This window comes from Nuphar pumila, chromosome 4 (genome assembly GCF_984573655.1).
Source record: "Nuphar pumila chromosome 4, dmNupPumi1.hap1.1, whole genome shotgun sequence".
In the NCBI taxonomy this organism is placed as follows: domain Eukaryota; kingdom Viridiplantae; phylum Streptophyta; class Magnoliopsida; order Nymphaeales; family Nymphaeaceae; genus Nuphar; species Nuphar pumila.
Genome location: NC_143252.1, coordinates 30,749,028 through 30,766,139, shown reverse-complemented (window position 1 = coordinate 30,766,139; position 17,112 = coordinate 30,749,028). Strand labels below are relative to the sequence as shown.

At 39.1% G+C, this 17,112-nt stretch overlaps 2 protein-coding genes across 2 annotated transcripts; both read right to left on the bottom strand.

The window, feature by feature from the left end:
- Window positions 1-2,097: 2,097 nt before the first annotated feature.
- Window positions 2,098-3,989, bottom strand: LOC149839819 (uncharacterized). Its single transcript, XM_090004933.1, has one exon. The coding sequence runs from the start codon at window positions 3,987-3,989 to the stop codon at window positions 2,142-2,144; it is 1,848 nt and encodes a 615-aa protein (XP_089861059.1). The 3' UTR covers window positions 2,098-2,141.
- Window positions 3,990-14,996: 11,007 nt separating this feature from the next.
- Window positions 14,997-16,243, bottom strand: LOC149839818 (uncharacterized). Its single transcript, XM_090004246.1, has one exon. The coding sequence runs from the start codon at window positions 16,083-16,085 to the stop codon at window positions 15,471-15,473; it is 615 nt and encodes a 204-aa protein (XP_089860372.1). The 5' UTR covers window positions 16,086-16,243; the 3' UTR covers window positions 14,997-15,470.
- Window positions 16,244-17,112: the final 869 nt, after the last annotated feature.

The following is a 17,112-nucleotide window of genomic DNA, read 5'->3' as shown; positions in this document are numbered from 1 at the left end:
CTTTTGGAAAGAAACCCTAAAAAATGGGCAACAACCAAGTCTACTAAGGACTTGAAAAGAAATATCTCTTGCACAAGCACATGAATCTCACAAAGTGCACTAAGGCACAAACACATAAAAATATCCGAATATTATTGAGGAATGCAATAAAAAAGCTTGAAAACAAGCTTAGAATACAAGAGGGCTTCAGCCCTTTATATATACAAATGAGTAAGGCTGATTAGCCGTTGGGCCAGCCTCCAACGACTCTAAATAGAGCCGTTGGAAGCTGGCTAACGGCTAGTCAGCCAGTCAAATCCAAAAAGAAATAAAAAGACAGAAAAGACAAAAATACAAAAATAAAAATGAACAAAATACAAATGAACCTATATACAAAATACATTTGAATATATATATATACATATATATATATATATATACATACATACATACATACACTGTCAAGCGTATACGTATGTACAAATTCTAACACCTTTTGTGACAAGAACTTCGAAAAATGCATAAATAGTACTTCCAAATTGTGGTATCTAGTGCATTGAGAAACTAGTCAAATCCTTGTCTTGGTTTGGCATTAAACTAAGCAAAGTGAGTGATAAAACTGTGTTAGCTAAAAATTCTAGTGCCTACATCTCCCATAATGAATTTCACTTTCATTGAGAAACTATTCCAATAAGTCTGAAAGAAAAAAGGAACTAGGTGGAAACATAACTTTGCAGTTACAATTACCATCCACTTTCATGCAAATTAATGAAAATTTAAAAGAGAAGAGAAAACAGACCAGCAGAAATCGGAAAATTTTGAGCAGGCAAATACATTACAAACCACCGACCATAAAGAAGCAAAGAGTCTTTTTGATTGCTGAAATGCACAGAAAATAAGGAAAGAGTTAGATGGGGTCTGTCACATGGACACGCCTGCAGGTACAGACAAGTGGTCTTTTCTGTTTAAGATGTTTCAATATGACTTGCATATAAAGGATACAGAAGGGGAGTGAAAATGAAGTAAAGTTGTGACATAGTATGGGATTTGAATTGTTATTATATGAATAAAAAGGGTTCCAATCATTATCAAGTGAAAATAAAATACATTCACTAAACCAATTGTGTCTGTTGACAATTGTTAAGCTATTGCACATCCACAACGCAAATGACTATAAATTGACAACATTGGAATGAACAAGTAACACTTGAGGAGAGTCGTCTGGATCAATCTTAGAATGTTCATCCAGGATAATTGACAATATTAAACTAACAGGCCATCTAGTAGAGTGAAATTTGATAAACTATCAATAACTCAAAAGGAAGGGTTAGTTGGAGAAATATTGCATCCTAGTCTTTGGTGCTCATTAGGAGTGAACACACCTGAAAACAGATTGGAAAGAAATCATGGAGGTAACAGGAAGGTGAGAGGTAATTAACCTATATAATACCAAATAGGATGCATTTGCACCATAGGTTTTCCATGGATCAACTTAAATCATCAGAGAACATAAGCATAATATGGTGTACTATGAATATAGAGAACACGTAGAATGGCATAAATGGAAAATAGATAACCTGCTGAGGATGTCCAGTATGCACTGTCGAACACACAAAAGCACACAAAGATAAATTCATGAATTGGATTGCCCTTGAGATGAGATAGTTTCTGTAATCAAATCGACAAATTCTCAAACACTTTTCAAGTATATTTAACCTTGATAGTATGATATCTGAACAAAGTTGACATCATAAACTAAGTCAAAAACTACATACCATATTTATTCTTAATATGTGCTCCAACTGTGTGTGGAGCCAACTGCCATTTCTCCAACCAACATGACACCGTGGCTTAGTCACAAGATCCTACCACCAATGCAAATAAGCATCTTCTTTCATTTATCAGCACTACACACAGAATTGACAACAACAACAGCAACAGTTCAAGTGCAACTCCAGATAGGCTCTGTCTGCAGAGGCAATTGTAGTGGCTGAGCACTCGATTGATTGAAAGACTTCATTCCATCTTCTCAAGCGCTCTTGCATCAAGCACATACAAATTCAGTTACGTTAATTTATGAAGGCGCATCATGCAGCCTCTCATACATGCCAATCGTCAAAGAACCTTTCTCCAGCGACTCTACATATTAAAAGTTTCACTCTTTATGAAGCAGTACCTTGTAACTTCAATTTTGCACTAGATATGGTGCCATAAACTGAACCACTAGGTTCCAAACCTTGCTTTTGCATTTCAATAAGGAGATGCTCAGCCTCCTTCAACTTGCCTTCTTGACAAAGGCTATTAATAGTCAGAATATAGCTAGCAATGTTTGGGACCATGCCAACCTCAGTCATTTCGTGCAGCAACCTTAGAGCCCTGTATGAACTGCCTTGCTTGCAGTAACCATTGATCAGCGTATTGTAGATGACATCATTCGGTTTCAACTGCTTCTCAAGCATCATATTGTACAGCTTCCAAGCATCTTTCATGTTTCCCTGGTTGCAGAGACTGTGTAATAACACATTATAAGTATAAACATCTGCCACTAAGCCCACCTTCTCCATTGAATCAAACAGCTCAAAGGCTCTATCCATGTCATTTTCCCTCGCAAAAGCATTTATTAGAATTGTATATGTAACCTTATTTGGTACTAATCCCCTTGATTGCATTTCTTCCATTAGCTTTGCAGCTTCAGCTAATTTTTCAGCTCTACAGAAACCATTAATAAGAGTGTTATAAGTTACTAAAGATGGCGGTTGACCACTCGACTTCATCCTCTTAAGAATGCTTAATGCCTTTCCAAATTCCCCCTCTCTGCACAGCCCATCAATTAGTGTGTTATACGTAACGAAACTAGGAACCAGACCACTGTTCTGCATTCTACTCATGAGCCTCTCAGCCTCGGGGACTCGACGCTGTCGACACAAACCGAATATAAGAGTATTATACGTCACAACATTTGGAACAACTCCCTCCTCCACCATCTCATCAAACAATTCAAACGCCTCTTTCAATTTACCAATCTTACAGTGTGAATGAATCAAAGAGTTATAAGTAAAAAGATTAGGCACCACTCCGAGACGCTTCATCTCCGCGTAAAACTCTAAGCCGTCGTCTTTAACTCTATTCTTCACACAACCATTGATCATGACAGTGTAAGTATACTCGTTAGGGGGAACGCCCACCTCCTCCATCTCTCGAAACAATCGTTTCGCTTCACCAATATTGCCAAACTTACACCAACCATCGATCAAAATCGTGTATATCATCACGTTAGGCTGATGACCCAATTCACCAAATTTGGAAAAAATGCTCATTGCATCCCCCATCTTCCCAACTCTACAAGAACTCCTAATCATAATCCCAAGACTAGAACTATCCGCACCCACCCACTTACGAAACTCATAAAAAATACTCAAGGCTTCAGAAAATCTACCAAACATGATAAGAACACTAAGCATGTTGTTAAAAGTACTCAACTTGGGGATCAATTCATGACCAACCATCCTAGCAAAAGTATCTAAAACTGAATCAGCCATACCCAATTGGGATTGTGCATTGATAATCATGTCAAAAAGAAGTTGGGTCAGATTGGTGTGCTCTTTCTTTGAAGGGGAGAAGTGCTTGAGGATGGAAGAGAGGGTGAGGGAGGGAGGGAACTTGCCTGAAACGATGTCGTGGATGAAGGACTGTGACTGTTGGAGGTTGTTTGAGGAAAGGAGGAGGAAGAGGAGGGTGGCTGCCGAGTGATGAGAATGGTGGAGACTGCCGTGAAGAGAAGCAGGAAGAAGGAGGAGGAGGGAGTTCTGCGGTGGGGCTTTCGCCATGAGCTGGAGCAAAGAGAGGGTCCGGCGGTAGCTTTGGGACATGGCGAACGTTGCCCATTCCCCAGTTTGGTTTTGCCCATCCCCGACGCTAAGATGGCGTTTGTTATGCTCCCACTCAAGGCAATTCTTTTTTCCTTGATCCAAAGAGCCACTTTGGACGGAAAGTGCAAGGGGATAGCTCATAGCTGTGAACCCATTTTGCCAGAAAGTGTGGGTCCCATTTATTGATTTCTCATGGACATGTTTGTTTCAACTTTTGTAAGAAAGAGGCCTTATTTCCTATGAAAGAGAGCCTCTTTAGTAAGAAAAGGCACAGACATTTGAGTTGGGCGGAGGAGGGGGTCTTTTCCGCAGAAACTATCACGGTGGGACCTACTCTCCAGTGCCAAGTTTGACAGGAGGTAAACTAGTCAAACTCCGATCAGACTCGAGCTACAGATGATTCGGACACAGTCCTGCTTGGTTAGCATCTCATGTGATTTGAAATCACATGTGATTTGAAGTCATATGATTATGTGATTTAGAATCACATGTGAGTAAATCCACCCCCAATGTGATTTAAAAACACATTTTTAAAAAAAAATCATGTTTGTTTACCCGAGAGAAAAAGGGCAAATGAGAATGCTTTCTCACAACCGTGAGAGAACGATTCTCATCTGGGCCCAACCAAACACGTCCAAGATATTTGGATTCTGATGCATAGAGGCCGACACTTCCTTCACAATAGAACTGAGAATAGCGATCAGTACGGGCATGAAAACTTAATTCTGATTAGAATATTATTTGGGTCGACTTAAACTCGACCCAATCAACGTACGGGAGGTTTGAGAAGTAACTTTGCTTGTGTTTGGGATGTTATTTTTTCCGGATATCTGACCCGACTCAGCTATTTCGAGTATTTTATATGTATTTTTAATGTAATATAAATGTTTTAAATATCATTTAAATTATACAAGCCAGCATTGTGATTCATTTTCTTGGCTCAACATAACCCGGTCTATTGGGTGCCTGAATCCAATTATTTGTTACTTGGGCAAGTTCAGGTGAGCCTTGACTGGTCAGATACCCGACAATTGACTGGACGACGAAGATTTTTGAGTTGATGACAATCATAAATGATATATAAAGGAAAAAAGATTGACCAATAGTTTTTTTTTTTTGCTTTTGGTCAGGTTTGACATTTAATGATTCGGTTTGTTATTATTTTAGTATCCTTGACATCGATTGAGTTTTACTTATCCAGCAGTCATATTAGAAGTATGACGGAAATAGGGAGGGATTTATAAGAAAATCTAACCCACTATGAATTATATAGAGAATATATATATATATAATTTAAAATAAGTTATTAAAATATAATAGTAAATTATTAAAAATTAATTAAAAATAAACTGAAAATAATAATTTCTGAAATTCAACTCTGATATTAACTTCTGAACTGTGGGCCTTTCCTATGTTTATAAGGGAAGAATTTTAGTCCTAGTAGACTCAATCTACTACTTTTGATAAACACCATTAAGAAAACAAATTTTAATTTTACTAAACTACTAAAAGGAGATATGGATCAATTATTAAGATCCAATATTCATTATAATGACTCAAATAAGAAAATATCCAAATTAAAATAATATGGATCTCAAATGATCCAATGAACCATGTAAACCCGGATATGTGTCGCTTCGCTCTTACATCAAAGTAGCTTAAAAAAGAGACAAGCTGCTCATGGTTTGGCTAGTAAAGAGCTCATTCAAATACATTTTATATAACAGTGTAATGTAAAACAAATGGTTGAAGTGCTTGGCTTATAGGCAATAAGTTTAGAGTTCAAGATCACAGCATTAAGCTATGCATTTATTTTACAAATGAATCAGTCTGAGCTTGGCTTGATAGTTTTAGATTTCAAATCCTATTGTTTTTTAAATCAGTTGGAGCTCGGCTCATTTAGTTCAAAATTTTCAGGATCTCAACCTCTGGTTGGCTAACCACAAGAATCAGTCAAGCGAGATTAAACTGGTTCAGCTCGTTTATCAGCCCTAACGACAAGCTTCATTGATACTTATTTTAGTCCATGTTCAGCTATAGTTGCTAAGCATTCATGATCTTAATCAGAGTTCAGTTTCATGTCATTATTTTCATGATAAACATGAACAATAGTTGGGGTCTGCCAAATCCCAGCTTGCCTATAAAAAAAAACAAAAAAAAAACATAAACAATAGTTTGTTTTCTTAATGGTATTTTCTTTCTGATAGATAAGCTGGGGTTTGGCAGACCCCTACCGGTTTATTCAATCAACTATACAGCAGTGGTCTTTCCACCACTTCACCACCACCCAGCTTTCTTAATGGTATGTTGCTTTCAAGATTTGGAAGAGATCCATATGCCACCAACAGGGCTCCTCTTGTCTGGCAGGGGCAGTTAGTGAATGTCACCTTGTGTTGGGAGGTTGCAAGTTCGAAACCCAATGGTATATGGTTGTATAACTGGTAGGGGTCTGCCTAACCCCAGCTTTCTTAGGGTGCATTCGCAACACACCCAAAGGGGCTCTGTGCATTGTTCCTCATAGAGCCCCTCTCCTCAGAAATGAAGTCCTACTGGCAGATCCGGTGCAATCACATTGCACACCAAAAGCGTGCAGCTGCACTTTGACTGCTCTCCATCTCTTGGTGAATCGTTTGTTAAAAAATATCTGAATCGTTTGGCTAACAATTTAGGTGAATCGGCCGATACCAATTCTCAAGTGAATCATTTTGAATCGGCTAAAAAATATTTTGTGTTAATCAAAACGTGACATATGTTAGAACTATTAAAATAATATTAAAAAATTAATTTTAAGTATTTTTATATTTATTAAAAAATAGCCCATTCAGATATGGTATCGTATGATTTTCTGCCGATACTGACTACATTGGTTTAGAGGTTCCCAAAAATTTGGTTCTTTGATGATACATTTTCTTTCACCACATGGACTTGGTTCTCTCCACATGGCCGAAAGATTCTTACCTCCTTTCACTGCATATCATTAAATATAAAAGAATTCAATTCAGTAATTGGACCCAAATCTTTGATAAGTATATGGGTTCAATACAAAATTTTAGGCCTATACCTGTTTTAAAAAACCTACTTGAACAAAGGGGTGGACATAGGGCCGGACAGGCCCAACCCGTACTGAGGCCCGAGCCAGTTACAATCGGTCCCAGGTCAGACCGGACCCTTTAAGCCTGACCAAGTTAAAGATCAGGCTGCTCCGGCACTATGAATTTTGCACATGGATCCGACCCCACTTTATTCGGACATGGGCTGTAAAGTGCAGCCCGTGTGAGCCCGACACGATTCGTGCCGGGTACTTGAAGCCCGATGGGCATCCCGGCCTGATGGTCACCCTTACCTGAACTCGATTTAGATAAGAAAATTCGTACAGATTTTTATGAAACCATGTGCTATGACTCAAATCTATAGCCTAATCAAAAGATTATCTGTATTGAAAATTAGATAACATGTGGCCAAGGCATTGCTTAATACTACTACTGGTCATGCTTCAGACTCCATCAGTATTGTTAAACTACATGCATGCTGGAGCATGACATGGTCATACATGTCAGTAAGGGTATCAACAGGCCAGGTACTAGATCTGATAGGATCAAGGTTTGGCAATAAAGAAGGAGGTTCAATTATGAGTTCGGGTTGGATCCATAAGCCCTGATTAGTATTTTTTGAAAGGCAAGCTGAGGTTAAGCAGACCCGTACCAGTTATACAAGATACCCTTGGGATTCGAACTTGCAATGTTCCAACACAAGGTGACATGCACTAGCTGCTTCTACCAGACAAGCGGAACCCCCATTGGTTAGCCCCAGATAAAGTATGGGAAAAAAAGTTTTTTGGCTGTCATTATGCATCAATCCTGATCCTTAACAATGTACAAGTTGGGCTTAGAAATATTCATCTTTTGATCTTAAACAACCAAAACTGAAACAGAATCCTTAAGCATTGGCATAAAAATGCAACGAAAAAATACAGTTCAAGCCGACCTGAAACCTGATCTCTTAATACCGGAAAAAAACCACGTCCTGGATTAATTTTTGTTAATACCGGAAAAAAACCACCTCGCTCATCGAGTTCATGGGTGTAAAACCACAAGGGGTCTATTCAAAGGTAGTAGAGCATGGCCATTTTTTTTTCTTCGACAGAGAAAGCTGGGGTTAGGCAGACCCCTCCCAGTTATACAACCATATACCATTGGGATTGATAGTCTTAGCAGGCCCCTACCAGTTATATAACCATATACCATTGGGATTCGAACTTGCAACGTGACGTGCCAAACAAGCCGAGCCCCATATATATAATTAGAAAGTAAAGAAATATATATCTTTGGTGTTGGGTAACGTGACCTTGTTCTATGCTTCACATGAGGCCTAGTCATAAATTTTAGGATATGGTTTGGTGGTGCTCAAAATCCAGAAATGCTTAATTACTTTAGATGTGAATGACCAAGTTTCCCTTTTGTCAATCAAAACTAGTGGCTTTTTTATAACGACTAAAAATTTTAACTCAAAAATATACTTAAAATGTCTTATACTTTTTTTTTTTAACTCTTTAGAATACCATAAAAATATTCATTTTTGGTTCTTGTTATTCCAGATACTCTAACTCAATATAGGACTGAATCCATTTCTTGTAACGAAACTTGAATCCAGGTTCAATCGTATATCGTGTCCAACTCAAGAATCCGAGACAGAAAAAGCTGGGGTTAAGCAGTCCCTATATATCATTGGGATTCGAACTTGCAACGTCCCAACAAGGTGTCGTGCACTAACAGCCCCCTGCGGAGCCTCCGTTGGTAACTTGTGTTTTTTTTTTCAGGTTCACAAGGAAAGTTGTGAAAATTCAGAAACTTTGGAAATTTTTGTGACATCAAAAGAAACCCTAATAGTGTTCATCCTTCAATATTCTGATTGCTCGATTGCGATGACATGACCGGTTTTACTCATTACCAAGAAATAGAATTTTCATAAGTTTTGATGTCTTTAATTCTACAGTTAAATATTTGATTTATTTTTTTTTATAGGCAGCAAAAATCTTTGAATTGAGAAAGCAAGGATCATGAGTAAAAGAGAAGCAAGTTTCGCAGTTTTTTTCATGGTGAAAACAATCAATCAATTTGGATTGATGTGAGACACTCGTAGCATTGAAAATTCTCCTCCACATAGAGTCTACTTATAGGTCACTTCCCTAATCTACGTACATATTCTTTCCATGATATGAAAATATTTCTCGAATATCTGAATTTTAGTATGAATCGGTGTTGGATCAATTTCGGATCACACAGTTTCACAATCGTCATCATGATATAAAACATGAAATATAACTGTGTAAGTATCATGAATATCAGACGACCGAAACAATAACAGGTAGCAAGCATGACAGGTTCCGCATAAAACCAAAATCCAGACAGCAGTATATGAACAAACATATACATAGAACACAATAAACATAAGAGAAGCATGCTAATACTGTGTAACAGGTTAAGGCGTACGGAAGTAATCCCCTTAGAGAAGATTTGCCCCCACATACAGTGCAAATCAGGGTCCGGCGTTCTTCCCTCAGGATACAATAGCCACGACGAACCGAACGGTGCACTCCGACGGGTCGTCCTTCGAAAACAACCTCTTCGAACCAACATTGCAGAACAACCCCTTTCGGGATAACTCAGGAGAGAAAGAGAATAACAGAGAAAAGAGAAAACTCGCAGAGCTTCAGAAACCAGAGCGTCTGTCTCTCAGCATATATTCGTAACCTCAGCCCTGACCACGTTTTTATAACCCACGAACGGTTATGAAACGTGGAATGAGCCCGTTACGGAATCCGAGGGGACGTGACCCGTTAACGGACTTCGAACGATCGGGATCCGTTACAGAATCTGAAGAGCCATAATAAGCACGAACTTCGAGAAGTCGTGACCCGTTATCATTTCCCATAACCCGTTACACAATCCAAATATCCAAAGAAACTTTAGGTAAAAAGGTATTTTGTCTTGATTGGATATGGCCCTAAAGAGCCAATTACCCGAACCCGACCTGGCCCGGCTCGGGTCGGCACGTGTGGTGGTCATCCCACTCTCTTGTTCTCAGGAACAAGTGTATGAGTTTACAAGTTGCTTATAAAGCCCATAGAAAACTCAAGCACAAGCAATATGGGACTGTTCCACCTCATCAAGACCACTTCCTCTAAACCACTCATGTTTCTTCTTTGAATTCTTTCTCCCTACCTTCTTACACCTAACAATTGGATCTAGGCATTCACAAATCTGACACGATCAGGTGTAGCCAGTAGTGTTCAGACTCAAAATGCAGATGAAGAAAATGTTTACTGAACCCAGGTCTAACTAGCCATTTTCCCTAATTAGTTTTTTTTTTTTTTTTGGGAATCCTTTCGGCTGAAACCCAAGGTTTACCTTTGCCTACCAAAAGAGTACACCCAGATTGGGCCCGTGGTAATGAACACACCAATGTTGCTAGTATCAGTATCGGCCCTGAATGGGTTTGGCCACCGATTCAGCTGTATCGGTCCGATACTGATACTCAAGTGAATTGTTATGTATCAGCCAAAAATAATAAAAAATATTGTGTTAATCATAACATGACACGTGTTAAAACTATTAAAATACTATAAATAATTTTAATTTTTAATATTTTTTACATTTATTAAAAAAATAACCGATTCAAGAGTGGAGTTTTCTCAGTTCCTGAAATAATTTTATATTTGGTTATTCTGCCATCTTAGAACTAATAGTGTAACATTACCTTTTGAAGTTTTTATTAGCGGATATCTGATGGAATCCAAATCCGAATAGTTGGACTTGTTTAAGCAATTGGGAATCCGAATCTGAATAATCAGTCTGAACTGAATCCGAGGGCAACAAATTATCCGATCTGATTACATATACAATATATCTGATTAGCTATAACTGGATTTGGATTCAGTATCACCTTTTCTCCATGTAACTCCAAAACCAAATCCAATTAGGCATGATCCAATAAGGTCGGATTCCGTAGATCCGACTTGAGTTCGATCAGTTTACTTCCCTAGTTGTTATACAAGCTACTGGATTGACATTAGTTTGCATGTCACCGTGCTCAAACCTATCAGAATTGGAGCTTTTCTGATTCAAAGTGTGAGTTGGTATGCTTCACTTAGATGGGCTTAAGTGAAACCTGAAGCCCTCTGATAAGTTAAAGTCTACAGGGTTTGAATGGGTCTGAGGCTGGTCCCAATGGTCTGACTAAAAACATGACAATCTTTTGTAATTCACTTTCTACGCAAGCACCACAGAAAAATTTAGGGTCATTACCAGGTAGAGTGATGTAAACGGGTTGGACTCGGTTCAGACTTCGGAGTCAGATTCAGGCTCAGATGCATAGTACCTATACCGAACACGGATCCTATTAGAGTACGTCCTCTGATACATCCAACAGATGCATATAATGAGGTCGGATCTTGTTGGGTCAGGCTCACATTTGGATTCAGACTCGAATGTAAGAATGATGCAACTGAATCGGAGTCCGATTAGCATTTTGGATCTGGTTTTCATTATCAAATCTGTCTAAAGAGATTCAGATTCAGTTGAATATCCGACCCGAACCCGACCCAAACTGCCCTAGTAGCAGGTGCATTTCAATAGTTAATTAGGAAATCAAAAGTTGATTAAATTTCCCTGACTTGTACATAGAATTGTATATGAGAGAAGCAAGTTGACAAGAAAGGATAAAGGGGGGGTCTTGTGTCACCTTCTTTTTAGACCATAAAGCTTTCTAGGAAGCAAAAGGGTTGGGCCCTTGCATACCACTTTGCATAATGGTGGCCACCTTTTGCCAACGTATCTCATCATCCCTCTTGCAGTTTATGTGCCTAAATTCCACACCCCAAAACACTACCAATCATGCTGCCCCTCAAAAGAAATAATATACCTCCCCATAATATGCCTTAGCTTTCTTTTCACCACGCTGTTTGTAATTTAATATGCTCTAAGATAATATAAAACTGTAAGATACCTTTAATTATAGGATTTTTTTTAAAAGTTCTTATAAACTTTGGCAGATAATAAAAAACACATCTAGTGCCTGCATTTTGTTGAATCTATTAAAACTGTATCATCATTCATTTTTTTTGTTGTATTTCTATTAAAAGTTTCATCAAATGTGAGCACTCTCATATTTTTGAACTTCTCTGCTCAAGAATTGCTTTTTGGTTTTGTTGTAGTGAATTCTATAATAATTCATACAAAATTCTATTTGTGGTATAGTCAGAATGCACTTCACTATCCATAGTAACATAGTCTTGCCTCTGCAATGCTGGTGGTGCTCCTCCGCCCTAGCTTCCAAGCCCATCTCAAGCATAGATCAAATTAAAAAAGATTTGGATCTAAAATTATATGATGAGTTCAAATCCATTTTGTTGAATCTTTCTAAACTCATTTGAGACGCTCATAGCTCTATATCCGAAAATCCTATCATGAAACTAAACTTGAGTCTATTTGACTCGGTTAAAAAAACCCTTTCGTGCATTATATCCTATCTATATCCACCCCACCTAACCTCAATCTGCTTTAGAACCTGAGCTTGTTTGGAACGCAGAATGATGAAGCAAGAGATTCAAGTTATCTTCCAATGAATTTCTTTGGAGCCAACATTTGGGGAGGGGGATAACTTAAATGTGCTTTTTAAAGTTTTTTTCAAAGAAAATGTTTTTAGGGTAAGTTAGTAACTTCATCCTATTAACTCAATTTGAATAATGATAACCCAAATTAATTTGACGGAAATGTGTTTTTGATTAATGGAAAATAAATTTAGATATCTTTTTAACAATATTAAAAACTTATATATGTTTTTTTATTATCATCAAATCTTTTCGTGTTTTTTTTTAATTTCCTTTACTTAATACTGTCACGTTTCTTGGTACCAACCTAGAATCTAACTTGGTAAATGTTGTTGGATGTGAAGATATGTGTATAGAAAATGTAAAGCTAGCGTTCCCATCTAAACCAAGTTAAACATGTAATTTTTGTAGCATGCTATGAGTTGGGATCATAGTGACAAACATTTTTCTCGGCAAAATCTAGTTTGTCAAAAACTCGTGAGAAATTGAAAAAATTTCATAAATCTTGCATTTTTTTGGCAAAATATCAGCAATAAAAAAATAAATTACATTTTTTTTATTATTAAAAATTATTAAAAAATAAAAATACATGATTTTCATGATAAATAGCCATTTAAAACATAAATATTGTGTTTAAATCATGGTATTTATGTTTTTTTCATAAATCCCACGATATTTTAAAAATCTCGCAAGAAATTGCAGTTTTAAACTTTGAGGAAATTTCTTGCGATATTATGGCGAGATTTTCATAAATATCGCTATATTTGTTAGAGAAGTTGGGATCTACTTTTGGGCAATTAAATTGATGGGTGGTTGCCATTTTGCTAGAGATTACTAGAGGAGTTTACAAAACCAGCTGCATTATTTGCTGGTACTCCCCTGATTATATTAGCTTGTGCTTTTCCTCAAATCGTCTAATTTAAGCAAGTTTGGTAAATGGCGTTGAGCTTGTGCCTTAGCTGGTACCCTTGTTGTTTACGCAATTGGGTCCAATGCTCGGATTCAGTATAGAAAAAGTGCACCAAACATGTTCCCACCAACATCTCTCTCTCTCTCTCTCTCTCTCTCTCTCTCTCTCTCTCTCTCTCAAGTATTATACCTTCCAGAAAGGCTTTTTTGGATGTCACGAATTTGTTTAAAGGGAAAAGCAAAAAAAGAACGACTCAGGAAGCCTGAGACCCCACTATACCAGTCCTTTTAATAACAGATATTACCGTCCAAATCAATTGATAAAAGCTATGTTTGACATCTTTGAATCGTATTTTCTCATGCAAGAACTTGATACTTTGAAGCGTGAAGTTTTGGCACATTGTGGGACGTTGATTTTTTAAACCCCATGAAAAACCTGTTTACATATCATAATCACATGATTCAAGACCCATTCTCTACTAAGAAAACCATGTAGATCAATCTATAGGGTCCTTCAACTCTGCATCTTTCAATTATGACACCCACTTAGGTTTTATAAGATTTAAAAATCAACAGTCTACAATTTTAAAAAAATATTCAATGCTTAAAAACCATCTTTTTTAATAAAAAAAACATGATCAAAGTGTTATTTCTTAGCATACCAACCATGTCGAACACAGCTGAGCTGCAGAGTCAGATTTGCAAAAAACATACAGAAAACCCCTATTCACTTGTAAGAGCCCGATGGTCAGGCTCAAAAGTGGTCAGACAGCTACTATATATATATATATATATATATATATATATATATATATATATATATATATATATATATATATATATATATATATATATATATACATAAGGTTGCATTTTTAATTATCAATAGTTTCTTGCATTTATTAGTACCAAATATCCATGTATAGCATTAAGTCCTTATGAACCAGGATTCATGTGGACTCAAACCCAAACCAAATTTGACTGCCCGAAGGAGCTGATTGATCGGGCAGGAGCTGCGCAAGCCCAAACCAAATTTGACTGCCCGATGGAGCTGATTGTGTCCCGGCGTGGGTGGTGCGCAAGCTCACGGGTTTGCACCAAACTCAGTTCTATATATTATGTAGTTTAATGATTTTCGATGGGTCATGTTAGAAACAGGGTGTTAGCACAAGGCCTCAAACTCTACCGACACAAGCACTCACCACGGCCAGTGCTAGTTCTGGTTGGAATGTAGAGAACTATGTGGTGTATGTGAATGAATTGTGTGATCAACAGGCCCATTTATCTAATAGAGATATTCATATTCAGATCCAACTTTATTTGGGTCAGGATGCTATCATAAACCTCTAAAGGCCACACCTTCGAAGCTAAGGCTGCCATCTCTTGTAGGACATCACGCCTATCACTTTAATCAAAATGACAAGGATTATGCAATTGAATACCGATTGTATACATCTTGATCCCCACCAATATGCATATCAGAGAAATACGCCCTTCATCTCAAAATACAGAGGTCACTTGTTGTACCCCATAGCCCTCATTCATATCCTACACAGTAGAAAAGCAAAAAGGAAAAAACCATTTGTATCTCATTGGAATTTGGAATTTCTCTTCACCCTAGAATACACACACAAATTATTACAAAAAAAAAATCATAATAAGAAATTTCTGCATACCAAAATTAGTCACCACATTAAAAAAAACTCACTAAACAACATAACTATGAGGCCCACTTGTACATACCCTCAATTTAGAGAGAGAGAGAGAGAGAGAATAAAATAAAACAAACCGAAATAATAGAATCTCTCGTACCAAAATTAATCAAAGGAAAAGCACTAAAAATAAAAGTAAACGATTGTCCCACCCGTACATCACGCCCCTCGATTTTGAAAGAGATAGATGAAATAAGAAATAAAATAAAACCAATTGATCAAAAAAGATGAGAGAGAGAGAGACAGGATGCAGAAGCTTACCACTACTCCCATTGAGAGACGGAGAGATAGAAGATGCAGAAGCTCACACTCTACCAATGAGAGAGAGAGGATGCAGAAGCACACCATTCCTACCGATGAAAGAGAGAGAAAGAGGGTGAAAAATGTGGAGAATTAGTGGGCCATGGTGGTGAGGCGGACGGAGGGGATATTGTTGTGGGCGATGCTCTTCTGGTGAGGCATGGCGAGCATGGCCGTGTGGTCCAGGAAGTCGTTGAGGGACGCCACAGACTGGACAACCCTCCTCAGCTCGTCGGCGCTGGAGAACCCTGCGCTGCCCTCCCCCCTCACGGCGTACACGTAGAAGGTGATGCACCCCTTCCTGAACTTGAACCGGGCCATCTCCAACCCCGCCACCCCGCGGATCAGCCTCCGGTTGACCTCCCCCAGCGAGATCTCGTACGGCCACGCCCGCTCCACCCCCGACCTCAGCGCCCCGGACTCGAACACGAAGATCACCACCTTGGACTTCTTGGTGCCGAGGCCCAGGGTGAGGGTGTGGAGGGCGTGGTGAGCCAGGATGGTGAAGTTTGTCGGCAGGTACGCAGCCGTGGAGGAGAAGGGAGAGTTCGTGGTGGTGGGGGTAGCGGCGAAGGAGGGGAGGAGGCGGAGGAGTTGAGGAGGAGAGGCGCGACGGATGGTGAAGTTCTTGATGAGGAGCTGGCCGCCGAAGCGGAGTCCCTTCACCTTTGAGGATGGTAGGAAGGAGTCGCCTTTCTGATCCTCCATGCTGCTGCTGTTTCTGTCTCTTCCTCTTCCTCTCTGTACAGTACTCCAGCTATACTCTAATCATGAGAAGGATAGAGAGAGAGGGGGCAGGCTTTTCTTTTTGGGTTCTGATAGAAAGAATGGGTTTCTAGTCCCCTCTTTTCTGTGTGGAAGAGGCACTTTCTGAGAGAGAGAGAGAGAGAGAGAGAGAGAGAGAGAGAGAGAGAGAGTTTTAGTCTCCTCTTTCTCTCTCTATGTGGAAGAGCCACTTTGAGAAAGATGCGAAGAAAGAGCGATGAAATAGGAAACGCATGAAAGCAAAATAAAATAACTTTGAGAGATAGAGAGAGATTAGTTTCCTAGTTTATCAAGCAAGTTGCGAGTGAAGGGCAGGCAAAATGGGGCTTTTGCAAAAGCCAAATGGGAATCGTTTCCACGAAGGTGACATACGAAAAACCTTGCTGTGATTGTGATTTTTCTTTGACGGAAATGGTCCCTTATTATTCTGTAAATGACGTTCTTACCCTTGATGCGCACCTTTTTTTTAAGGAAATATCGATTATGCCCTTTTACAATCTTGTTTTTTGTTAGGACCATGGTTACCCCCAAGTAGGGGTGGCAATTTCTGACACGACCCGCCAACCCGCCTCTTAGGCGGGTTCGGGTTGGGCTTAAGCCAACCCGTTTAATAAACGGGTCGACCCGTGTAACCCGTTTATTAAACAGGTCGGGTTCGGGTTGGGGGTATGCCAACCCGGATGACCCGTTTAATAAACGGGTTAGGCGGGTGGGTCAACCCGCCAACCCGTCTGCCCGACCCGTCAACCCGACCGCCAACCTGACCCGTCAACCCGACCCGCCAACCTGCCAACCCGATCCGTCAACCTGACCCGCGAACCTGAAAACCCGTTTACCCAACCCAACCCATTTATTAAATGGGTTGGCGGGTCCTGTCGGGTTACCCGTTTATTAAACGGGTCGGGTTCGTGTTTGCCACAGCCGACCCGTTTAATAAACGGGTCGGGTTCGGGTTGAGGTATGCTGACAC